This window comes from Oncorhynchus masou, chromosome 12, assembly GCF_036934945.1.
Source record: "Oncorhynchus masou masou isolate Uvic2021 chromosome 12, UVic_Omas_1.1, whole genome shotgun sequence".
NCBI classification, from domain to species: Eukaryota; Metazoa; Chordata; class Actinopteri; order Salmoniformes; family Salmonidae; genus Oncorhynchus; species Oncorhynchus masou.
The window spans coordinates 69,371,300-69,397,055 of NC_088223.1; the positions used below are offsets into that span (position 1 = coordinate 69,371,300).

The window sequence follows — 25,756 nt, forward strand, 5'->3', positions numbered from 1 at the left end:
CTAGTGAGGGAGATGGGAGTCTCCAGCTTCAGAGATTTTTGCAATTCATTCCAGTCATGGACAGCAGAGAACTGGAAGGAAAGACGACCAAAGGAGGAATTAGCTTTGGGGGTGACCAGTGAGATATACCTGCTGGAGCGCATGCTACGAGTGGGTGCTGCTATGGTGACCAGTGAGCTGAGATAAGGCGGGGCTTTACCTAGCAGAGAATTGTAGATAACCTGTAGCCAGTGGGTTTGGCAACGAGTATGAAGCGAGGGCCAACCAACAAGAGCGTACAGGTCGCAATGGTGGGTAGTGTATAGGGCTTTGGTGACAAAACGGATGGCACTCTGATAGACTGCATCCAGTTTGTTGAGTAGAGTGTTGGAGGCTATTTTATAGATGACATCACCGAAGTCAAGGATCGGTAGGATGGTCAGTTTTACGAGGGTATGTTTGGCAGCATGAGTGAAGGATGCTTTGTTGCGATAAAGGAAGCCGATTCTAGATTTAATTTTGGACTGGAGATGCTTAATGTGAGTCTGGAAGGAGAGTTTACAGTCTAACCAGACACCCGGGTATTTGTAGTTGTCCACGTATTCTAAGTCAGAGCAGTCCAGAGTAGTGATGCTGGATGGGCGAGCAGGTGCGGGCAGTGATCGATTGAATAGCATGCATTTAGTTTTACTTGCGTTTAAGAGCAGTTGGAGGCCACGGAAGGAGAGTTGTATGGCATTGAAGCTCGTCTGGAGGTTTGTTAACACAGTGTCCAAAGAAGGGCCAGAAGTATACAGAATGGTGTCATCTGGGTAGAGGTGGATCAGAGAATCACCAGCAGCAAGAGCAACATCATTGATGTATACAGAAAAGAGTCGGCCCGAGAATTGAACCCTGTGGCACACCCATAGAGACTGTCAGAGGTCCGGACAGCAGACCCTCCGATTTGAGACACTGAACTCTATCAGAGAAGTAGTTGGTAAACCAGGCGAGGCAATCATTTGAGAAACCATGGCTGTCGAGTCTGCCAATAAGAATGTTGTGATTGACAGAGTCGAAAGCCTTGGCCAGGTCGATGAATACAGCTGCACAGTAATGTGTCTTATCGATGGTGGTTATGATGTCGTTTAGAACCTTGAGCGTGGCTGCGGTGCACCCATGACCAGCTCTGAAACCAGATTGCATAGCGGAAAAGGTATGTTGGGATTCGAAATGGTCAGTAAGTACATGCACATTTCCAGAAATCATCAACAGTAATACAATCAAGGCACGGCATAGGACATTGAGCGCTCTGCAGTGGTGATTTATGACATATGAATGTGCATCAGATGCCAACAAGATCATATTGTACAGCAATTTCAACGGGTAACATGAATACAAAGCCGGCGAGAGGTGGTTAGAATGGGATGGGAGGCCAAGTCAGTGTAAACAATAGAGAGTCAGAGTCCCGAGTCTGGGAACAAACAGTCTGTCCCACGGTTGGGTAAAGAAAGTTGGTAGTCAACAAAGTATGCAGGAGTCATGAGACAAAATAGCAAAATGGACAAGAAAAAAATTAAATATATAACAACTTGGGGCTAGCCATTGAAAGTTCAGAGTCACTCGCCCCAACAGTGTGTGTGTGCTGGAGGTGATCGAAAGCTCGGGAGAGAGAGATGAGTGTGGTAGAGGTACCTGTACCAGGTAGGGGGAGACAGGCCAGGACAGACGGTGAACAGATCGCCAGGTGGAATCCAAGCAGCAGTGCAGCAGGCATTGGGAGTAGGTGTCATACCCACTTGCGATAAGCTTTTATTTCTGGAGGCAGATTTCTTGTATAAAATGCCAGTGAATGGTCTTTGAACAGCAGGAGGGGGCTTCAGAGGACGCTTCAAAGACTCCTGACACTTGTTGGGCCCAAGGGCCTTTTATTTCACACCTTAGTGCTTATTGAATTTGTATCTGGCCTGTCCTTGCAAGCCTGGGAGCCTTAACTCCATTTTATTTTTCTTCATGGCTTTCAAAATAGCATCAGACCAAACACTACTCACTCAGTCCCAGGTTGGAATGGTGTCCTCAGGTCTCTGCTGTTTGTTGGCTAGAGCACCCTCCACATAGCTTGGAAAAAGAAATGACATTGAAAGCAGTAATCTCTCCAGTTAATTTTGGTCAAAATTAAGTTGTAGGTCTGGAGTTTTGATTTGGAGCGAAGGCCATGCTGTGGAGGGTAGCATCCTGCATATGTAAATGCAGAAAAATCTAAGTTTATCTAACTCCAAATCTATCCTTTTGTAAAAAAAAATGTTTTAACATGTTTTTTTTTTTTAAAGGAAGACCCCGGCAGCTACACCGTTCAGTGTGCCACCTTCACCAGCTTTTCTTATGGCGCTTCAGAGATGCTGGGCTCACCCGTGGGCTCTTGCCCACCACAGCAAGGACAGTGGGATGATATCTGCCATGCCCGACGCAAAACAACATGGGATGAATGCATAGCAGAGCTAATGCTCTTCCCAGATGAAGCACTGAAGGATGATGCCCGCTGCCCCAGACCTCAGTGCAGGGCCACAGATGAGCTACTGTCACGGGCCTACGACACAACGGCCCACATAGCCCGCATTGGGAACTCCCTCTCAGTGCTCATGCAAGCACAAAACAGAGTGCTCCAGTCAGAGCACGCAGACCTGGACCTCTGCAACCTGAATGACGCATCTCTTCAAGCATTTGCATTCCTGACCAGAGAGCTAGGCAGACTGATATCCGCCCTTGTTGTGACTCGTTGCCAGGGCTGGCTCGCCCATGCCCCAATGTCCGATGACTCCAGAGGGGCGCTGAGCGAGCTCCCAGTTGTCCCCGGACTGCTCTTCGGCCCCGCGGCTGAGCGGGCCATTGAAAGTGGAAAACAACGCATTAAAACTTTATTGATATTTAATGTTTCATCGATGAGAACATTTTCAGAATGTCGGCCCAGTTCCATCTCGCTCCATACTCTACCACCGGTGGCCACTGGGCTTCCTCTCCTCACAATATTTAGTGGCGAGTGAAATTCCAACCGCATGCTTTAGATTGATACATACAGTTAAACTAAGTTGACCACGTGTTCAGGATTGTGCGGGACTGTCCCTGGGCTACACCACAGCCCAGAAACCAGGATTCACAGTCATGGCAGATCGAGGTCTGACGCGCGTGAACATCCCCACTCTCACTCGGCTCAGCCCTACACACGCCCTTGGTACTACCACCAGCCTAACACCAGCCCAACCCCCAAGAGGCCGTGGTCGTGACTAGCGCGTGACGAACCCCACGAACAGGCATGGGGCAGAAACCATTGGCCGATTTACCCAGCAGCACCTGACCTACTGGGCATCCCACTCCTCAGACCCATAGGTGGTTAGGACCATCTCACAAGGGTACAGGCTGCAGTTCCAACACTGGCCTCCACCATTCTCCACCATTCTCACCCGTAAAAGCTTGCACCCTCAACCAGGAGATTACGTCTCTCCTGGAGAAGGGCTTGATCACAAGAGTAAAAGCATCAGAACAGCAAGATGGCTTTTATGCAACCTATTTCATGGTCCCGAAGAAAGGCTTCTGTCCAGTTCTGGATATAAAACGGTTCAATGTTTTCCTAAAAGTTCACCACTTTCACATGTTGTGGATGTTCAACTTTCTCCAGACCGTAGCCGCAGGGGAATGGTTCACGTCCTTGGACTTAAAGGATGCTTACTTTCACATTCCTGTGTTTGCCTTCCAAGGCCATGCATACCAGTTTGTGGTATTAGCCTTCCCTGGCTCCTCGCATCTTCACAAGATAAGTGAGTGCAGCCCTGAGCTCCCTCCACCTACAGGGGATCAAGATCCTTCATTACCTTGACGACTGGCTCATCTGCACCCCCACTCGCAAGTGTGCGGCCGAGGTCACAGCGCTGACACGTCAGCGCACTGGGTCTTACCGTGGACAAATGAAAAAAATCTACTTAACGCCAAGCCAAAAGGTCACCTTTATTGGCATGGCTCTGAACTTCCGCACTATGAGGACATGTATACCACCTCAGCGCGTGGACAGCATTCTTCTTCTTCTTCTAAAACAATTCCAGTTGAATGCATTGGTGAAGGCACGAACGTTCCAACAACTGATGGGCATGCTCACGGTGGCCTCCGCTGTGACACCATTAGGCCTGCTTTCTTTAAGGCCACTACAAGTGTGGTTAACTTCTTCGATATAGGGGGCTCTCTTAATTTTTGGATAAAAAAATGTTCCCGTTTTAAACAAGATATTTTGTCACAAAAAGATGCTTGACTATGCATATAATTGACAGCTTTGGAAAGAAAACACTCACGTTTCCAAAACTGCAAAGATATTGTCTGTGAGTGCCACAGAACTAATGCTACAGGCGAAACCCAGATGAAATTTCATACAGGACGTGCCCCAGATTTTGAATGCGCTGTGTTCCAATGTCTCCTTATATGGCTGTGAATGCGCCAGGAATGAGCCTACACTGTCGTTTCCCCAAGGTGTCTGCAGCATTGTGACGTATTTGTAGGCATATCATTGGAAGATTGACCATAAGAGACTACATTTACCAGGTGTCCACTTGGTGTCCTCCGTCGAAATTATTGCGCAATCTCCAGCTGCGTGCACTTTTCCATTTGGTTCAGAGGAGAAAGGCAACTGCCACGAATGATTTATCATCGAATAGATATGTGAAAAACACCTTGAGGATTGATTCTAAACAACGTTTGCCATGTTTCTGTCGATATTATGGAGTTATTTTGGAAAAAAGTTTGGCGTTGTAATGACTGAATTTGTTTTTTTTTTCTTCGCTCCATTTTGTTCATCACATTTGGCTATTTCTCCTACACAAATAATCTTTTTGGAAAAACTGAACATTTGCTATCTAACTGAGAGTCTCCTCATTGAAAACATCCAAAGTTCTTCAGAGGTAAATTATTTTATTTGAATGCTTTTCTTGTTTTTGTGAAAATGTTGCCTGCTGAATGCTAGGCTAATGCTATGCTAGCTATCAATACCTCTTACAAATGCTTGTGTAGCGATGGTTGAAAAGCATATTTTGAAAATCTGAGATGACAGTGTTGTTAACAAAAGGCTAAGCTTGTGAGTGAATATATTTATTTCATTTCATTTGCGATATTCATGAATAGTTAACGTTGCATTATGCTAATGAGCTTGAGGCTATGAGTACGCTCCCAGATACGGGATTGCTCGACGCTAGAGGTTAAACGACCTCCACTTGGACCTCAAGGACAGAAACACCAAAACATAGGTGACAAGGGAATGCTAATCTGCTCTGCGGCCATGGAGGAAGAGAGCCTATCTAACTACAGGTGTCGCTCTCGGACCAATTCCGGAAAGGCGGTAAGTAGTGACGACTGACGCTCCACTAACAGGCTGGGGAGCAGAGTGGCAACACAGTTCTGTTTGGGGGAAGTGGTGCCCCAGACGGAGGAAAGCATACATCAATGTGCTAGAACATCAGACTGTTTACCTAACCCTGAATCCCTTTCTGCCTGTTCTCAAACACATCCTGATACGATCAGACAAGTCATTGACACATCAACCATCAAGAAGGAACGAGGTCTGTACTGTCCCTACAGGTGGCCCAACAACTCTTGGAATGGACCCTACCACATCTGGCCTCCCAACGAGCCATTCATCTCCCAGGCAAGGTAAATGAGGTGGCAGATTTGTCGCAACAGAAACCGTCCATGGAGGAAATGGAGACTTCACCCAGAAGTACTGAAGATATGGCAGCGGTTCGGGACAGCACACGTGGAACTGTTCACCTCAGATCAAACATCCCACTGCTCCCTTTACCAGAAAGAACCAGAGTCCAAGAGCCCCCTAGGCATGGACGCCTTAGCTCACACATGGCCAGAGGACCTACCGTATGCTTTCCTTCCAACCCCCTGATCTTACCCTGTGCAATGTTGCTATCTCAGGCTCAGCACAGGCTGCTGCTTGTTGCTCCCAGATGGCCAACGAGTCCCTGGTTTCCAACCCTACTCAGTCTTCTGGAGGGGGAACCATGGCAGCTCCCTCACAGGCAGGACCTGCTCTCACAGTTGGGTGGCAGGATATGGCATCCCAGACCAACTACAGCTATGGGTGTGGCCTCTGAAGAGCCCAACCCTCTACTGACCAGCTGCAATCCTGCTTTTATCGAGACGTTACAGAACGCCAGAGCCCCATCGACCAGGATGATGTACGCTGGAAGCTGTTTACCAAATGGTGCTCTACCAGGACGGAGGAACCGGTGTCCTGCTCTGTACCTGTTATACTGAGCTTCCTTCAGAAACTATTGGACTCAAGTCGCTCTGCCTCTACCTTGAAGTTGTATGCCTCAGCCATAATCGGCTAACCATTCATGCTTCGATGGAAAATCAGCAGGGGCACACTACCTTATCTGCCAATTCTTACAAGGTGTCCGCCGGCTGCATCCTCCCAGGACAGTCTGTGTGACCTGCCACTAGTATTGGAGGCTTTGACGAAACCTCATTTCAAGCATACGGAGAAGCCGGACATAAAATGGTCCTCTCTGAAAACGGCTTTCCTCTTAGCTATTTCATCAGCGAAATGTGTGAGTGAGCACCACACGCTATATATGAGCCTGGTCTGCCTACGGTGGAAGGCAGATGACCTAGGAGTGACCTTAGGGTCCAATCCAGCCTTTTTGCCTGAGGTTCACATCAATCAAGCCATCGAGATGGCGGCCTACTGCTCCCCTCCTTATTGCGGAGGAGTGAGCAAATCTCATGTCCAAATCACATCGCATCCTGCCACACCACTGGCTCTGCCATTCTTCCAGTGGCACTGGTGCATTAGGTTAGTAGTGCTATTCCTTGTGACTGTTGGTCATCCACACTTTCAAACGTACTGACGTCTGTAAGGTATGAAGTAGAACGGAAGTTACTTTCAGGTATTTTCTTAACTGCATTGTTGGTTAAGTGCTTGTAAGTAAGCATTTCACAGTAAGGTCCACACCTGCTGTATTCGACGCATGTAACAAATAAAATTTTAACTATGGTTCTATGAACCCCTGGAAGACCGTCAGTACTTTCCTGTCACTGAATCTTTTGGGCGAGAAGATTCTCTGAGACAGTGCGTGGTCTGACGTACGGTTTCATATGAACCGCAGGGGCACGTCCTCCCACGCAGTCACGTCACTGGCGTGACTTTGTTGTTATTATTGCTCGACATGCGCGGAGGGATATAATCCATACTTTCAACTGTACCTACAGTCTTCCAGGTATTTGAAGAACCATAGGAATGTAACTAACTTCTGTTAAACTATATAGCCTTCCTATATTTTGTTTCAAACCAAGCACATTCTGCCTAGTGGCGCACACTGTTGCGTTTTGGCCGCTTGAGAAAAAAAACTGACATTTCCGCTAACAATCCTAAAATCTCATAAGAAATGTCAGAAGAAGTGTCAGAGAGACGCTCCGGCAGCACTACACTCCAACACAGAATGAGATAGTTGTGCACGTAGCCTACTCTAATTCCTTGCGAAAAATTTGGTGATGCAGAAACGAGATACCACATGGTTGGCTGTTTCATAAATCTAGGAATATTTTTCCAAATGATTTTTTTCTGGTTGGTCTCAAGGAATGTAAAACAGCTAGGAATCGATACTTTTAAAATGTGATTGAGTTGAACGAACAAGTAATGAGCATGGACAGCCTTAAGTTTTACAAAATTACCTTATATCCTTCTGTCTAATATGGCTATTAACTTTTGTAGCTCTTCTTCAGAAACTTGCATTTTGTAAGTAATTAGGCCTAACTGTTCTCCCCAAGTTTAACTGGAATTTAATCTGAAAAGATTTGAGAAATGTGACTGGTTGACGATAGAATATATCTCAACAACGACTGGAGAAGTTTAACAGACCACACCCTGATGATGATGATGATGATGATAATAATATATATATATTTCAATAAGCGCAACGTGACTGCAAGAGACAGGTTGGAACGTCTGAAACACGGGACAAATCAACTTAATTGTTTTATTAGTGAGGTTTGAATTTGTTGACAACATGTGGGACATGATTGTTTGGTTGCAGGACAAAGGGCCAAAATGCAGGACAGTCCCGCACAATCCTGAACACGTGGTCAACTTAGTTTAACTGTATGTATCAATCTAAAGCATCCGGTTGGAATTTCAATCGCCACTAAATATTGTGAGGAGAGGAAGCCCAGTGGCCACCGGTGGTAGAGTATGGAGCGAGCTGGAACGAGGCCGACATTTTGCAAATGTTCATCGATGAAACATTTAATATCAATAAAGTTTTGTTCCCAAAACAATAATCTGATGCGAACAGTAGACTATGTTTTGTAGATTTTTGCATTGTTTAGAAGGAGTGCAAGGGCAAATGGAGTTCTTGCACATGGGCACTTCACAGAGTAGGCGTTCCCTAACAGAAATATGCAAATACATGCTAAAACACGCCAATAACATGCTGACCACACCGCTCGCTTCACGTGCACGAGATTTGCAAAATAAATTTACACATACATGTTATTCAATCATTGCACCCACACTGCTCGAGCGTCTGCGTGGCCAGGAGCTAAAATTGAAAGTCCGGCCTCTCCCATCTCCCCATTGGTTTTTAGGAGCATATACCCACGTGGATGATTGAAAGATGAACTTAGGTCCACTCTCCGGTCAGTTGTAGTAATGCTCTAAAGTTGGTTGCCAACAGCCATATAAAGTCCAATGAAGAAAAAGAAGCCTGAAGGAAGGAGCGATGATAAGAAACTAATTCGGTTTACCGTTTAAACTGTGGATTAATTGTTGGAGTAGAGGAACTTGTGAATTTCAAGTAAAATAACAACCCAATGTTTATATACCAGGACAAATTAGCTAGCAACAGCAACCTAGCTAGCTAAATTGCCATAAATGTTTAATGCTTTTAAACCTGTCCCAAATTAATATAATTGGTTCAGTTTGTTTTGATATTTCAACCTGTGTGTCCTGATCGCTTCTGGTGTGGGTAAACAAAATCAACATGCGCACGATGGCAGACAGCATGTAAGATCTTGCTAGCTCGTGCTTGGCTCTGCCCACCTCCTTGTTTGGTGAATTTTCACAAACCTGGTCCAGCAATTTCAGTCTTCTCAATGAGCTCATTGTCTGGAATGTTCTGCTGAATCTTCTCAGCGATCTCCCTGGGGTTCACTTTCAGGCCCTTTGATTTCATCATCTGAAACACAATAAATCCAAAACAATGACACTCCCATTTCATTCACCCACTAACTGCTCAAATTAAAGTTGAGCTGTTGATATTTAGTCTATTTGCAAAACCAACTCAGAAAGACAGAGTTAGTGGGAAAGAGTTTGCAGGGACAGAGACAACACAAACGCATAACAAAGCAGGTAACAAAAGAAGACAAAGTGGGTCTACACTTGAACCAAAAAAGTTGGTTTAAATTAACACACCCACCTACATTTCAGTTAGTTTATTTGACACCCTGCAGTATATCCTGTTATTTTATGTGTTTGTTTGTTCACCATCTCATCACTGTGCATGTGTTGTGTTCCTGTTGGTTCCACTTGTTTTGGCTGTTATTTACTTAACAAATAAGGAACTCAAAATACAGCTGTAGACAGAAGTCAAAGATTAAACATACAACAGATGTCTCTCGAGTTCTGCAAAATAGGAAAAGTCCAATTTGCTTTTAATATGCTTGCAGTCAACCCCTAGTGATGTAACTGCCTACATCAACACCTACTCATGAGACCAAGCCCATGCGTATACAGTTTTACAAACTTGCAGGAGAGACAATAGTTCCAGTGTTTTAAGGGCTCAGCAGTAATTTTCCACTCCCCAAGTTGCTTTATAGTGGTATGTCTGACTAGCCTCTTATCGCTTTCACTCCCCTGCAGGGTTGTGTGTCTATGAATCTCTTTTAGCCTTGAAGCGCTTTCTCACAAACACCCTGTTTTGAGTGCAATAACTCACACATCTCTCAGAATGTTTCTTTATAAGAGGCAGAGACTAGAAAAGAACTGTGGAACAATATTAAACCTTATAATGAATATATACACTGCTCAAAAAAATAAAGGGAACACTTAAACAACACAATGTAACTCCTAGTCAATCACACTTCTGTGAAATCAAACTGTCCACTTAGGAAGCAACACTGATTGACAATACATTTCACATGCTGTTGTGCAAATGGAATAGACAACAGATGGAAGTTATAGGCAATTAGTAAGACACCCCCAATAAAAGGAGTGGTTCTGCAGGTGGGGACCACAGACCACTTCTCAGTTCCTATGCTTCCTGGCTGATGTTTTGGTCACTTTTGAATGCTGGCGATGCTTTCACTCTAGTGGTAGCATGAGACGGAGTCTACAACCCACACAAGTGGCTCAGGTAGTGTAGCTCATCCAGGATGGCACATCAATATGAACTGTGGCAAGAAGGTTTGCTGTGTCTGTCAGCGTAGTGTCCAGAGCATGGAGGCGCTACCAGGAGAGGGCAGTACATCAGGAGACGTGGAGGAGGCCGTAGGAGGGCAACAACCCAGCAGCAGGACCGCTACCTCCGCCTTTGTGCAAGGAGGAGCAGGAGGAGCACTGCCAGAGCCCTGCAAAATGACCTCCAGCAGGCCACAAATGTGTATGTGTCTGCTCAAACGGTCAGAAACAGACTCCATGAGGGTGGTATGAGGGCCCAACGTCCACAGGTGTGGGTTGTGCTTACAGCCCAACACCGTGTAGGACATTTGGCATTTGCCAGAGAACACCAAGATTGGCAAATACGCCACTGGCGCCCTATGCTCTTCACAGATGAAAGCAGGTTCACACTGAGCACATGTGACAGACGTGACAGAGTCTGGAGACGCCGTGGAGAACGTTCTGCTGCCTGCAACATCCTCCAGCATGACCGGTTTGGCAGTGGGTCAGTCATGGTGTGGGGTGACATTTCTTTGGGGGGCCGCACAGCCCTCCATGTGCTCGCCAGAGGTAGCCTGACTGCCATTAGGTACTGAGATGAGATCCTCAGACCCCTTGTGAGACCATATTCTGGTGTGGTTGGCCCTGGGTTACTCCTAATGCAAGACCTCATGTGGCTGGAGTGTGTCAACAGTTCCTGCAAGAGGAAGGCATTGATGCTATGGACCGGCCCGCCCGTTCCCCAGACCTGAATCCAATTGAGCACATCTGGGAGATCATGTCTCGCTCCATCCACCAACGCCACGTTGCACCACAGACTGTCCAGGAGTTGGCGGATGCTCTAGTCCAGGTCTGGGAGGAGATCCCTCAGGAGACCATCCGCCACCTCATCAGGAGAATGCCCAGGCGTTGTACGGAGGTCATACAGGCACGTGGAGGCCACACACACTACTGAGCCTCATTTTGACTTGTTTTAAGGACATTACATCAAAGTTGGATCAGCCTGTAGTCTGGTTTTCCACTTTAATTTTGAGTGTGACTCCAAATCCAGACCTCCATGGGTTGATAAATTTGATTTCCATTGATAATTTGTGTAATTTTGTTGTCAGCACATTCAACTATGTAAAGAAAAAAGTATTTAATAAGAATCTCATTCATTCAGATCTAGGATGTGTTATTTTAGCGTTCCCTTTATTTTTTTGAACAGTGTGTGTGTATATATGTAGTCCATGACCCTATAAATGTAGTGGGGGAGGGGTATTATTGCCCTTCCCCTTCTATTAATACAACATAAGCATAATCAATTATTATAATCAATCAAACATTTGGTGCAGGACCTATCATGACCCCATAATTCTCCAGGCTGAATCAAGTTCCCAAACTGCCTGACCATGTCCCCAAATTAACCATCAATTAACCATAAATATTCCAAATAAACGCTATAAATAAAGTTTGATTTGCAGTATGGGCCAGATGAGATGGTCATTACCACTAAGTAAATTAATAGGGACATTTTAGGTGCCACAGAATTTTATATCCTATCAAAAGGTGTAACAACGTTTTATATGCATTATTAGAATGATCCACTCTCACATATGGGTTATTTGTACTGAGCACCGAGACAAGCAGTGAAAAAAAAAAACCTTAACAAAATAGGTTAATTAATGCGAGGGGTTTTCGAACAAGAGGTTATCATGCCCCGTAGAGTCAGTTAACCGGTCTAGCGGAGTATGCCACCTGGCAGCAATAGTAATTGACCTACATGACAGCTACTTGACAAGACCATTAGGCTTTTTTGAAGCGGGGGGTGACCTTAAAATGTGACTCGTTTCAGGAAATTTGGCGTATGTCGCACGTCACTACTTTGCAGGGGCAGCACTTGAACATCATTATTTATTTTGTATCAAAATGCATATTTTTGGGCAGAAATGCTTTCAGCAACATGTGAACTTTCATGTGCCTTAATAATCAACTTGTATTACATCCATAAAAATAAATTAAATTGTTAAGAGCCTAGTTGGTTTAGCCATGTAAAAATACAGGAACCTTCCAAATAATGATGATTGCCCGATGATAACGATGATTAGTTTAGATTGGTCTGCCACGAAGCTTGCTTCTGTCTATAAAGTGGGCTGTTCAGTATGTTTTGACAGCCCTTTCTACAGTGCCGTTTTTGAAAGATATAACATTAGACATCGAGAACTACAAAAGTTGCTACTTTTCTCAACAACATTAATGCCCTGAACTTAGCAGGCGCTATCAACAGATCAGTAAGAACAAGTGATGGGCTACTTTTTGCACACGCCACAGTCAGTGTGAACCGGAGTGACTTGACACAACGATGTACACTACCATTCAAAACTTTGGGGTCACTTAGAAATGTAATTTTACTTGTCCATTAAAATAATATTCAATTGATCCGAAATAGAGTGTAGACATTGTTAAATGTTGTAAATGACTGACTATTGTAGCTGGAAATGGCATATTTTTTAATGAAATGTCTACATGGGTGTACACAGGCCCATTATCAGCAACCGTCTCTACTGTGTTCCAATGGCACGTTGTGTTAGCAAATCCAGGTTTATCTTTTTAAAAGACTAAATGATCATTAGAAAACCCTTTTGCAATTATGTTAGCACAGCTGAAAACTCTTGTGCTGATTAAAGGGGCGGCAGGTTGCCTCGTGGTTCGAGTGAAAGGTTGCAAGATCGAATCCCCGAGCTGACAAGGTAAAAATCGGTCTTTCTGCCCCTGAACAAGGCAGTTACCCCACTGTTCCTAGGACATAATTGAAAATAAGAATTTGATTTTAACTGACCTGCCTAGTTAAATAAAGGTTAAAACATTTTTTTTTGTGTGTAAAAATAAGCAATAAAACTGGCCTTCTTTAGACTAGTTGAGTATCTGGCGCATCAGCATTTGTGGGTTCGATTACAGGCTCAAAATGGCCAGAAACAAATAACTTTATTCTGAAACTCGGCAGTATACTCTTGTTCTGAGAAATTAAGGCTATTCCATGTGAGTCTGTAATCGAACCCACAAATTTCACCTAAAATGACACCCAAATCTAACTGCCCTGAAGCAAGGATATGCATATTATTGGTACCATTTGAAAGGAAACACTTTAAAGTTTGTGGAAATGTGAAAAGAATGTAAGAGAATATAACAATAGATCTGGTAAAAGATATTACAAAAAAAAACGTTACTTTATTTTTTTTGTACCATCATCTTTGAAATGCAAGAGACAGGCCATAATGTATTATTCCAGCCCAGCCGCAATTTGAGATTTTGGCCACTGGGTGGCAGCAGTATGTGTGCAACATTTTAGACTGATCCAATGAACCATGGCATTCCTGTTCAAGATTTTATATTAAGACTGCCCAAATGCGCCTAATTTGTTTTATTTATAACATTCTATGTTCAAAACTGTGCACTCCTCAAACAATAGCATGATATTCTTTCACTGTAATAGCTACTATATATTAGACAGTGCAGTTATATTAACAAGAATTTAACCTTTCTGCCAATATCAGATGTCTATGTCCTGGGAAATTTTCTTGTTACTTACAACCTCTTGCTAATCACATTAGCCTACGTTAGCGCAACCATCCTGTGGATGGGACACCAATCCCGAAGAAGTTTGGACAAAATAAAATGTGCTTTTCTTTCAAAAACATTGATATTTCTAAGTGACCCCAAACATTTGAACAGTGTAGCTACAAAACAGAGTTAATTGGTTCCAGTCAGCAGTGAATCGTTCATCCATGTATACAGGTAAGTCTAGCTACATTTTCCAGATATACGTTTCTAATTTTGTCAGAAAGTCATTTTTATTGAAAGTTAAAGCGAACCGAGTGAGCTAGCAAACGTTAGCGTACTGGCTCGCTAGCTAACGTTACGTGTATGATCTGTGTAGTAGAATTATTCAAATCAGAAATCCATTTGCTAGTTATAGCCTAATGTTAGCGAACATTGAACCTAGTTTGTTAGCTTTAGCTACCTGCAGATTCATACTACAGCTATGAGAATGTTTGCATTGGTATGAGGGTTATGCCGGTTCATTGTTTAGCTAGCTAGCAGCTACATGTCTAAACAAAAAGACTCCATAGCCAGATTATTACATGACCCAGAAAATTAGCAAGTGTGTCTGGGGGTGATTACGGCCATTGATTGTATTTCATGAACATGTGTCAATAGTGACCCATCCACTTGTGGGTGAGGGGTGGTTATAGCATTTATTTCATATGACCCATCAATTTAAACAAGTGTGTCAGGTAAGCGTTGTCTAATAACAATCAAATAATTATCTGGACACTTTCTGTTTTCGATATTGCTACTAGGCAAGTACTATCACTGTACTGTTTACACCTTCTGTATCCTGTGCATGTGACAAATAAACATAGATTTTATTTGATATAGCGTGTTTACCACATGTGAATCCTTAAAGAGATGGTTGGGCTAAGGCTTAAGAGGGTGTGAACGATGCTGAATGGGCGTAGACAACCTCTCCAGTAGGTCTACCAAAATGTTCAAGGGCCATTTTCTCAAAAGTGGGGTTTCAAGTTTATCAACATTCAAAGCAGAATTACTTTCCCATTGTTCCTCAACTGCAGTATATGATATGCAATTTCCTAGCTCCAAGTCTCTACTTTTATCCAATGTAAAAACAATTTAACATTTTGCTACATAAGACCGAATCGAGGCGATCGGTCACAAATGTTGAATAGACCTTTATCTTTTCCCCGTAAAAACACAGTTGTGTGAAACGTGGGATTTTGTCATTAATGCAAAAACATGCCTTTTGTCTAATGTTAGTAGCCTGGTCAAGGACGTATCATGCAATATTGGCAAACTTCACATATGACAGACCAAGTGTAACAAAGTTCAGGTGGAGGTTTAATGCATATTTCTGTTGTCCAAGTAAATCTATTTTAAAAAATACCATTGGTTGTTGGATATAAAGTCTAAGATCTTTGATAGGCTGCTGCGGAATTTGTTACAGGAAATAATCACTCCCAGCTGGTTAGGTTAGCATATCTAATAGGAACAGCTAACATGTAGCGTTTTATCACATGCAACTACATTCATGATTTGAATTGGCTGATGTGCATTTTGAGACTGAGAAACAAGCTTCAAAGAGAATAAAATCCATCAGTGTTATTGTACCACCTGGGCCATGGCCATAGCGCTGTTACACTGGTAGTCCCCAAATTTGGCCTGCTGGTTGGGGGTGACGGCCAGGGGAGGGTTTTCCAGGTCAGGCCAGGCCTCCCGGATGGCCTCACCAAAGATCTCCTGAAGACGCTGGTTGATGTTCATCATGGTCTTACTGCACTGGCTCCTCTCTTCCTGCAGACTCTGGGGAGGGAGGATAGACAGAGAGCACTTAAACACAACGTATAGGGGACAACCTATAGATAGCTACTCAGTCTCTCTCCTCCTACAGGCTCTTTGGGGGAAACTTGGAACAACTTATAGAGAGTGGGCGGCAGGGTAGCCTAGTGGTTAGAAGGTTGCAAGTTCAAATCGCCGAGCTGACAAGGTACACATCTGTCGTTCTGCCCCTGAACAGGCAGTTAACCCATTGTTTCTAGGCCGTCATTGAAAATAAGAATTTGTTCTTAACGGACTTGCCTAGTAAAATATAAAAAATAAAGTCTCTAGCTCTCTCTCAAGCGGACATAACAGGTGAAACAAAGCATCTAGTCACCTCCTGTATGTGAATGAATAAGATAGCTCAATCTCCTAACATTAATGTACCCAGAGGGGAGTGTGGAAATCCTTATGCAAGTGATCACTCACCCTTTTGAGGATGTTGAGGCGGTATTTGAGCTTGGCGTTCTCCTCTCTCAGCCCATCCAGGTCTGAGGACAAACCCAGGCTCTGTGGGTTCTTCAGGCTCTCGATCTCAGCAGTCAGGGAATGGATCTCCTGCTCCTAGACAGACGAAGGGTTCACGGTCAAGAAAATGTCCTGCCTCTACACCTATACTCGGTCTTCGAAAACCGCACAAATGCAGGATTGGTTGAGGTAGTGTGCAATGACATTTCAGGACTTTGACTCAAAACTCATAAACTAAGCTACTGACATCAGCACAGATTGAGGAAATCACACGATGCCACACTCGTCAGAACAAAACTGAAAGCTTCAGCTAGCTGAAGTATGTTATGATTGATAGTTATCAGGAAATGTCTAGATGGGAAGGGCAGTACAATGAATCCGTTCCTGCATTATCAACATGAGTAACAGCTGACCTGTCAGTCTTTGCAGTAACAATTAAACTGAATACAGCTAGCTAGAATACAACAAAGATAACACTTAGCTGGCATCCGACTTCACACGTTTTTCACAAGTCAGCTAGCAAGCTGCTGCAATGTTTAGCTGGCTAGCTAGCTGGCTTAGTTGCCACATTACGTCAAACGAGTCCACGTTAGCGTAGCTACCAACATCTTAATTTCAGCACATTATTGCAAACCAAGAGGTCTTTGTAAAGTGTAAGAGCTGACCTGCTGTTGAAGTCGGGACGAGTATTCAGCCACAGGATCTCCCATTTTCGGTAAAAAAAAAAAATAAACGTTAGAACATTCACGTGTTTCTAACTAAATGAGTTTCTGAACCAAGATGAGGCCGAGGATCAATGACGCAAAATTTCAGAAATTCCATTTACCGCCCTCGTTGGGGTGCCCAAGGTACTACCACTGACGAAAGGTTCTACAGACAAAGTTATGCTTTAACTTTCATAAAACATAGCAACAAACAGTGGTGTAAAGTACTTAAGTAGTAGTTTAAAGTATTTTTACCTACCGAAGTATTTTTTACCTTTACCGAAGTTTTTTAGGTATATTTTTCTTTACTAAAGAAAATAATCTACTTTTTACTCCATACAATTTCCCTCACACCCAAAAGTACAGGAAAGTGGTACAATTCACTCAATTACCAAGAGAACATCCCTGGTCATCCCTACTGCCTCTGATCTGGAGTACTCACTAAACACAAATGCTTTGTTTGTAAATTGTGTCTGCTGTTGTAGTGTGCCCCTGGCTATCCATAAATAAAAATGTTTAAAATGTACCATCTGATATTATAAGCAATTTGAAATGATTTACTTTTGATATTTAGGTACATTATTTTGAAATTACATTTACTTTTGATACTTAAGTATATTTAAAAGCAAATACTTTTAGACTTTTACTCAAGTAGTATTCTTCTGGGTGACTCAGTTTTACTTGAGACATTTTTTTTTCTTTTTTTCTCAAGAATGACAATTGGGTACTTTTTCCACCACTTCAACAATGTTAAGTTGTTACTTTAAGCATTTTTTTGGTCAAAGCTTTTGTCAAAAATGCAATGCTCTGCAAATTTCTTTCAAAATTGGCAATGAATACACCACAGACACACAAAACAGAGGAGAAAGCACAGGCAAGAGTAGAACAACTTGTTTTACTTGTTGTGAAACTACAAAACATTTTTGTGCTGGTGAAATATTTACAATTCTGGTTGACGGTACAGTGTCCATGATAAAAATTCACAGCTTTCAGGAGTCTCACGAGAAAGGAAACAAACACCACACACCCAAATCAGAAAGTGCAATAAATACATTTCTCAAATCATTTCCATACACATACCAGGTTCTTTGCCATCCTTAATACAACAGATTAAAACGTTATAATAATAAAACAAAAATGCACTTGAACTTCAAAACAAGAATTATATCACATCCTACATGATGACAAATCATTCAATGCTACCAGCTTCAGGTTCTGACAGTGATGGTTTTTGATGACTTGAAGTAAGACTTACTTAATCGTTAATTTCTGATTATATTGACCACTTGTCAACAATACACATGCTGGGTGGTGTTATAATAGTACATTTAAGCCTTTAGATCCAAGTTACAAACCATCTAGTCAATCATGGCTAGCTTCAGTTAATCACATATAGATAGCACTGTTCCATCCACACTGAAATCCAATAAGAAGTCCTAATATAAGACCTCTGATTGGTTTACTCTCTCTACACTGGAGTAAATCATGATTAAAAAAAAAAAGTAAACAGTTCACATTCAAATGCAAACAGTACATGTTATTTGAGGCAACAAAAAGTAGTGTTATCTGTTTTTGGATGGTGACCACATTTTCGCCTCAGGTTAAAATCATATTTAATCTAAAAAGGCACACTCTCCAAAGGATCCATTCACAGTATGCAGTTCATGTAGAATAAATTGCTGTGCCATGAATAGTGACTTTCCTTTACAGTGGTGAAGTGCAACATTGTACAGTTTGAAAAATTGTGAAAGGATAGAAATGGTCCAAACTAAAACTTTTTGTAACACCTTATACATACACAAAAGTGTGTGGACACCCCTTCAAATTAGTGGATTGGGTTATTTCAGCCACACCCGTTGCTGACAGGTGTATAAAATTGAGCACACAGCCATCTACATAGAAAAACAGCTCAGTGACTTTCAGCGTGCATGCCACCTTTCCAACAAGTCAGTTTGTCACATTTCTGCCCTGCTAGAGCTGCCCCAGTCAACTACAAGTGCCGTTATTGAGAAGTGGAAACGTCTAAGAGCCCAAATGGCTAAGCCGCCAAGTGGTAGAATACAAGCTCACAGAACAGGACCGCGTAAAAATCTTGTTCTCAGATGCAACACTCACTACAGAGTTCCAAACTGCCTCAAAGTAACGTCAGCACAAGAATACATTAAAGTACACACACTAAAGGGTAAAACAATTTGTTGAGCAAACTTCAAAGAGTAGGGTATTCAAGGAGTTGGTCTGATGGTTTCCTCTGATTTGCCAGGCTACCCAGGCTCCTGCTCCAGTCAAACACTACACCACGACCACAGACTTTAGTTTATTCTCTGCAATGAGTCTGGATCATAAAGAATGATAGAGGCCTCTAGTGGTCAAAAGGCCATATTAACATGGGCAGCGCCATTGAGGACTTCTACCATTTGAATGTAGTCAGCTGGGTCATCAGGAGATTATTTTTATTTTTTTACCTTTATTTTACTAGGCAAGTCAGTTAAGAACAAATTCTTATTTTCAATGATGGCCTAGGAACAGCGGGTTAACTGCCTGTTCAGGGGCAGAACGACAGATTTGTAACTTGTCAGCTCGGGGATTTGAACTTGCAACCTTTCGCTTACTAGTCCAACACTAGGCTACCCTGCCGCCCCATTCATTGCCAAGATCAGCAAAATCATGAAGAAAATCGATTACTTCAAAATCGAAATCGCCCCAATGGCGCAGCCCATGCTGTCACATACATCCTTCACAACAGCTCTGCACTGGGGCGGCAGGGTAGCCTAGTGGTTAGAGCATTGGACTAGTACCGAAAGGTTGCAAGTTCAAATCCCCGAGCTGACAAGGTACAAAATCTGCCCCTGAACAGGCAGTTAACCCACTGTTCCTAGGCCGTCATTGAAAATAAGAATTTGTTCTTAACTGACTTGCCTAGTAAAATAAAAGGTTAAAAAAAAAAAAAAAATGGCCGATACAAAGATGATTCCTCTATCTCTATGGTCTGGATTGGCGTACGTTCCTGACACTTCACCAAATGCAACATATTTCAGGTTGTCTAGAAACTGATGGGTTGGGCCAAAGACAGAACACATGTGGTGGAGGTTTGAAAGGAGCGATTACAAGAGTGGCGTTAAGTTTAGAGGTGGAGCAACTGAAATGTAAGATTCTCTGCATCTGTGATGCCCGCCATTTGCGACGCAGACCCGGTGGCAAGCGTGGTGAAACTCAGAAGATGCTGTCTGTCCTTTTCACCTGATAAAAGTAATGTTAGGATATGTCAGCTTTCCCGTGAGAGCCTTTGTGCAGAACCCACTGTGTTTCAGATGCCAAACTTATGGTCATATTGCAGCAGTGTGTTGGAGGGAGATTCTGAGATGTGAGAAGTGTGCAGGAGGGCAAGTGACAAAGGAATGTTTAGTATCAGTGGGGGAAAAATTTGTGTCCATTGTGGAGGTGCCCATGTTGCTGGGGATTAGAAGTGCCCGATGCAAGAAAGACAGGTTGAGGTTGCCAGGGTCAGAGTAGAACAGAAGGTGTCATATGCTGAGGCAGCGAAAAGAGTCCCGTCCTCCCAGGCCTAGTGTAGGATCAGTTAGGGTGAAAGTAGTGGAATGGGGTGGTGATTTTTATGAACACAAACTGTATAAACACAAACTCACTTCCTTGACCCCATCCTTCACAACAGCTCTGCACTGCTCTGCGAAGCATGAATGCCCCGACTTCTGCAGAGGCCAGATCACCATAAATGCTGCACGGACAATGCAGACATCAGATTGACTATGCAGCGCCTTTTAGTTGGTGGTGCAATATGTTCCTTTTTCTACTTCTCTTTTTTTGACGTGTAACGCGATTGACCACACACTATGTGGCAGCATGCAAACTAACTGCGAACGCCATGAAACCAAAGGCTGCGGCAAAAGACAACCAGTGCATTATGGAATGGCATGTGAACTTCAGACTATCAGTAAGGAAAAAAGGCAGTGAAGGAATTCAATTGTCTGATCTAACATTATTAGTATGGAGTGGAGTAGAAAATAATTTTGGATGTTCAAATCGGGGTATTATTCTATCTGTAAAGGGTATGAAACATGGAATGTATTCAAACTACAGAGCAATATCCATTGAGGTGAGACACTGGACACAAGTGAATCTCTACCCATCATTTGCAGAACATTAGTGCAAATTCATGACCATCAAAAAAATCAGACTAAGGTCTTGTGCTATTATACAAATTGAGATGCTGGGCATGTGATTTCATTCCACTCTTGACTTCTCTCCATATTCGAGTCATTATGCTCAACATTCTATGAAGCATGAACCTGTCTCAATGTTATCCTGGCTGTTGTGGATTGGACAAATCACTACATCACCACAGAGTTCGAACTAGCCTAATCTTGTATTGAGCTTTAAGTGGCCTCTGACTGTATATCAGATCTTGGGGTGCTCTCTACATATGGTGCTAAAAAGTGCTCTATTGAGAGGGAAAGAAGCTAGCTATGTTTCTGTTGAAAAGTAGGCTACTCCAATATCAGTAGATTGTAATTCAGGCCTAATATAATTGGTATCATACAATCATGTTTGGTTAAACATAAAAAAGGGTGTGGGAGAGTAGGATTTGATGAAAAGCAAAACTAATCTCAAACATCTAAAATCACCAAAACACTCCAGACATTTGCATGTGTTCAGCATGTGAACAGGGGCCCTTGTACATATCCCCTTATGACCACCCCTTCAAACCAACATCCAAGACATCTCTATCATCTGAAATGCCATCCATTATTAAGTGTTTACAGAGAGAGAGAGTAGCAAGCTGACTGTTCTGATCTAGTCTACAGCTTTCTCCCTGTACTGTTTCCAGTAGCCTAGTTACAGCCCTCTGATTTCTCCCTGTACTGCCAGTTGATCCACTTACACATTTCACTTCTTCATCACATTTCATTAACACAGACACCATTAGTCGCCTGTGAAGATCACAGACGTGATCAATCAGAGCCAGATATGTACTTGCAACAGTAAGCCAGTTCAATGATACCTCTGGCACATAGAGAGCACCATGCAGATAAAATGAAATCCTCAGGAGGACTTTGTCATGTCTGCTTACAGAGAGATATATTGGGAAACATGGCTGCTAGACTAGAAGTGTAGCCTCGTCCCAGATCTGTTTGTGCGGTCTCACCAATTCCTTTGGTCATTGATGAGACAATGCTCCATGCAGGATGGATACAGAGGCAGACCTGATCTTATTCATCTCTGTATGTACTAAAGCTTTGCCAGTGTAACAGGGGTCCCTAGTACTGCCCCAGACTGGAAGGGAAGATCCTCTTTGGAAGGGGGCTCATCGACAAATATCCCAGTTAGTGTGATAAGGTAAGGTTTACATATAGAAAGTCCAGTTGAGAGATGCAAAAAAAAGATAGCAGAAGAACAATTGGGATACTGTTTGTATGGGTCTTCAAAATGTCCAGTTACAAAGAATTTAAGGGAAGGGGTAAAAGGGATGAGAGCAGGAAAAGTGATCAAAATTTAGGCTAAGATATACTTTAGAGTCCTCAGTCATTCCATGGTTTTTGGATCACTTCACTACCATTTTAAATCATACAGTCAATGGGGAGTTTATCACCAGCAATGATCTTCATTAAATACAAGAGTTCTCCCCTCCACTTCTTTTGTCTTTCACAATCATGTGCTTTGTTAGGCGGTGATTCAACAATCACTCCAGCCTGAAGTGGAGCACTCCTCCCACTTCTTCAACGCCTCCATCCTCTTTTATAGATTACCATTTTAAAAGTGCACAAACTATCCAATAAACTACCTGAGTATAGGTGAGAGTCAGTGCACTTCCTACACAATGCTGAGAGATGGTGTGTGCACCAGTGAGGGTTACTATGAGAACCATGTGCAGTGTGACTAGGGACAGACAGCCAATTTCAGTATACTGTACAACCACACATTCGGTCATAGTACACCATCATACAATAACAATATTGATTTTGTAGATGTGTTGTGCTATAAATAATGTAAAGTACCTCTGGGGGTCAATATCCACATCTTAGACTACAACAAATAAGTGGTCCTGGCTAAAGAACAGAACAGCATCTCTCTTTATCTTTTCAAATTCCACACAGAAAGGGCTGGTGTGTATTGGAATTACGATTTTACCATAAAACATCTAACAGTCTCTTCCAACATCCGCTTATTAGTAACAGTAACAATACTGCTACAGAGAGAGTGGAAGAAAACAATGCTCTAGTTGCTAACACAAACAACTATACAGATTAGCAACTCTGAGATCTAAAAAAAAATGTGACGGTATTTTTTCCTATACATTATTATTTTATTATTCTCCATTCTTCATAATACCACCAGAAGTCTGCGTCAGAGTCATCTGCTTGGAAACAGCAGTTAAGACTGGAATACTTGAAATGCGCTACACATCGTCGACAGGCAGATCAGGGATGTTGGTCTTTGCTCGAGTGAAGAAGGCCATCTTCTCTCTGAAATCAGAAGAGAAAAGTCTTATCTTCACGAGCGTAAAACCAGAACTAACCTCCCTTTTTCTACAGTGAACAGAGCAAATCTTCATTTTTCATTGCTGGGATGTGTTCACTGAGGCGAACGTCTTTCAGTTGCTTCAGAGCCAGCGTCAATTACTTAATCCCAGTCAACTAAGGACTAGCATTGGTCCTGAAATTTAAAATGGAGAAACATCCAATACATATCGTAGCCATTTTCCCAATTTAAAATTCCATATAATCTTATATTCCTAGACTAACAGGTATACAAACGGAATGGACGACAAATCATAGTCCTTCCAACTGAACCTAATGCTTGGAGACCTGGGTGAGGGAAGCTATATACAATTTAAACATTGTCATTCATCTAATACATGGGGAAAGAGACAAGGATTAATGGACCAACTGCTCTTACAAGAGGTCTGTTACACTATACTGTTGCTGTACCCTGTAATGTAATGTAATGTATTCTACAGTACTGACCTGAAGGACTGGACCTCAGGCATCTCTTTCCTGCTCTGGCCTCGGAGCTTGTGGACGTCCTTGGCCGCAGCACGCATCATCTTCTCCACCCTCTGCTCCTGCAGCTGCTCCTCACGGGTCTGCAGACACAACATCACCACAGAGACGCTCAGAGAGAAGTTGGAGAATAGGCCTAAACAACAAATCCTGGCCAGTCAACAGATAGATGCTGTTCTAACACCTCACTTCATATTTCACAGGTGTGTATTAGAACAATGATTCATAATAAAAAGTATACAGTTGAAGTCGGAAGTTTACATACACTTAGGTTGGAGTCATTAAAACTCATTTTTCAACCACTCCACAAATGTCTTGTTAACAAACTATAGCTTTGGCAATTCAGTTAGGGCACCTACTTTGTGCATGACACATGTCGTTCTGCCCCTGAACAAGGCAGTTAACACACTGTTCCTAGACAGTCATTGAAAATAAGAATTTGTTCTGAACTGACTTGCCTAGTTAAATAAAGGTAAATAAATAATAATCTCCCACCTGTTTCTCAGCCTGTCTGAGAAGCAGACGAAAGCGCTCGTCATCCTGCACCCAGGTGGGGAGATCTCTGGTTCCCTGCTGCCGGGCTCTCTCCAGCTGCTCCTTCAGCTCCCTGAGGACACGCAGCTCCTGGGCCAGTCGCGTGTGGCGCGTCCTGGACACCTGCAGGTCCAGCTCTAGGTCCAGACTGGTCCGCAGCAGCCCGTCCAGGCTCCGCACCGGCACCGAGGGCTGGGGGGAAATGGTGGGATAGTGATCTCTCACACGTCCCTCTTCCTCACACACATAAGGAGGTACAGGGAGACAAAGCGGCTCCTACCACTAGTCCTCCCTGTCCTGAACATAGTTCACTTCTGGGCCCAGCATTAGAGGCCAGAGAATGTCAAGCCGCATTAAAAATTAAACCAGCCATTAAATATTAAGACTCACTTTTACTGAAGGCTAGGTCTAGGAAAGCAAAAATGTAAATGTCTCCCTTTGAGAATAACTAATGTGGCCACAGCCTGAGACTCGACTGCACTACTAGACTGTCAGTTTGAACATACACACGTGAGAGAAACAGAGACCGACACTGACAGACAGAGAGAGAGAGAGAAAGAGGGCGAGAGAGAGAAAGAGAGCGAGAGAGAAAGAGAGAAAGACAGACAAAGACACACACAGAGAGAGACAGACGTACAGAGAGACAGACAGAGAGAGACAGAAACACAGAGAGAGCGAGAAAGAGAGAGAGAGAGTAAAAACCCACCAACCCAAAAAGGCCTGTGGTGTTGATGGTATCCAAATTCCAATTGGCTGTACTAAAACTCTTTAACATCATACTTAGCTCTGGCATCTTCCCAAATGTTTGGAACCAAGGACTGATCACCCCAATCCACAAAAGTGGAGACAAATTTGACCCCAATAACTACTGTGGAATATGCGTCAACAGTAACCTTGGGAAAATCCTCTGCATTATCATTAACAGCAGACTCGTACATTTCCTCAATGAAAACAATGCACTGAGCAAATGTCAAATTGGCTTTTTACCAAATTACCGTACAACAGACCATGTATTCACCCTGCACACCCTAATTGACAACCAAACAAACCAAAACAAAGGCAAAGTCTTCTCATGCTTTGTTGATTTCAAAAAAGGCTTCGACTCAATTTGGCATGAGGGTCTGCTATACAAATTGATGGAAAGTGGTGTTGGGGGTAGACCATACGGCATTATAAAATCCATGTACACAAACAACAAGTGTGCGGTTAAAATTGGCAAAAAACACAAATTTCTTCACACAGTGAGGTGGGGTGAGACAGGGATGCAGCTTAAGCCCCGCCCT

The 25,756-nt window shown here is 43.0% G+C and overlaps 2 protein-coding genes across 6 annotated transcripts in view; both read right to left on the reverse strand.

The window, feature by feature from the left end:
* The window catches only part of LOC135550723 (arginine--tRNA ligase, cytoplasmic-like), a 36,421-nt gene extending 19,380 nt beyond the window's left edge, over positions 1 to 17,041 (reverse strand). Inside the window, exons 1-4 of the mRNA XM_064981780.1 lie at positions 16,885 to 17,041; positions 16,181 to 16,315; positions 15,548 to 15,736; positions 9,071 to 9,179 (exon numbers count right to left, since the gene is read on the reverse strand). Coding sequence (XP_064837852.1) covers positions 9,071 to 9,179; positions 15,548 to 15,736; positions 16,181 to 16,315; positions 16,885 to 16,929 — 478 coding nt within the window. The 5' untranslated portion in view covers positions 16,930 to 17,041. The remainder of the gene's footprint in view (positions 1 to 9,070; positions 9,180 to 15,547; positions 15,737 to 16,180; positions 16,316 to 16,884) is intronic.
* Positions 17,042 to 19,834: 2,793 nt separating this feature from the next.
* LOC135550721 (protein KIBRA-like) overlaps positions 19,835 to 25,756 on the reverse strand; it is a 35,017-nt gene continuing 29,095 nt past the window's right edge. For all 5 annotated transcript variants that reach the window (XM_064981774.1, XM_064981777.1, XM_064981776.1 and 2 more), the window contains 3 exons: positions 24,435 to 24,665; positions 23,904 to 24,022; positions 19,835 to 23,402 (listed from right to left, as the gene is read on the reverse strand). In XM_064981774.1, the coding sequence (XP_064837846.1) occupies positions 23,336 to 23,402; positions 23,904 to 24,022; positions 24,435 to 24,665 (417 nt within the window). In that variant the 3' untranslated portion in view covers positions 19,835 to 23,335. The remainder of the gene's footprint in view (positions 23,403 to 23,903; positions 24,023 to 24,434; positions 24,666 to 25,756) is intronic.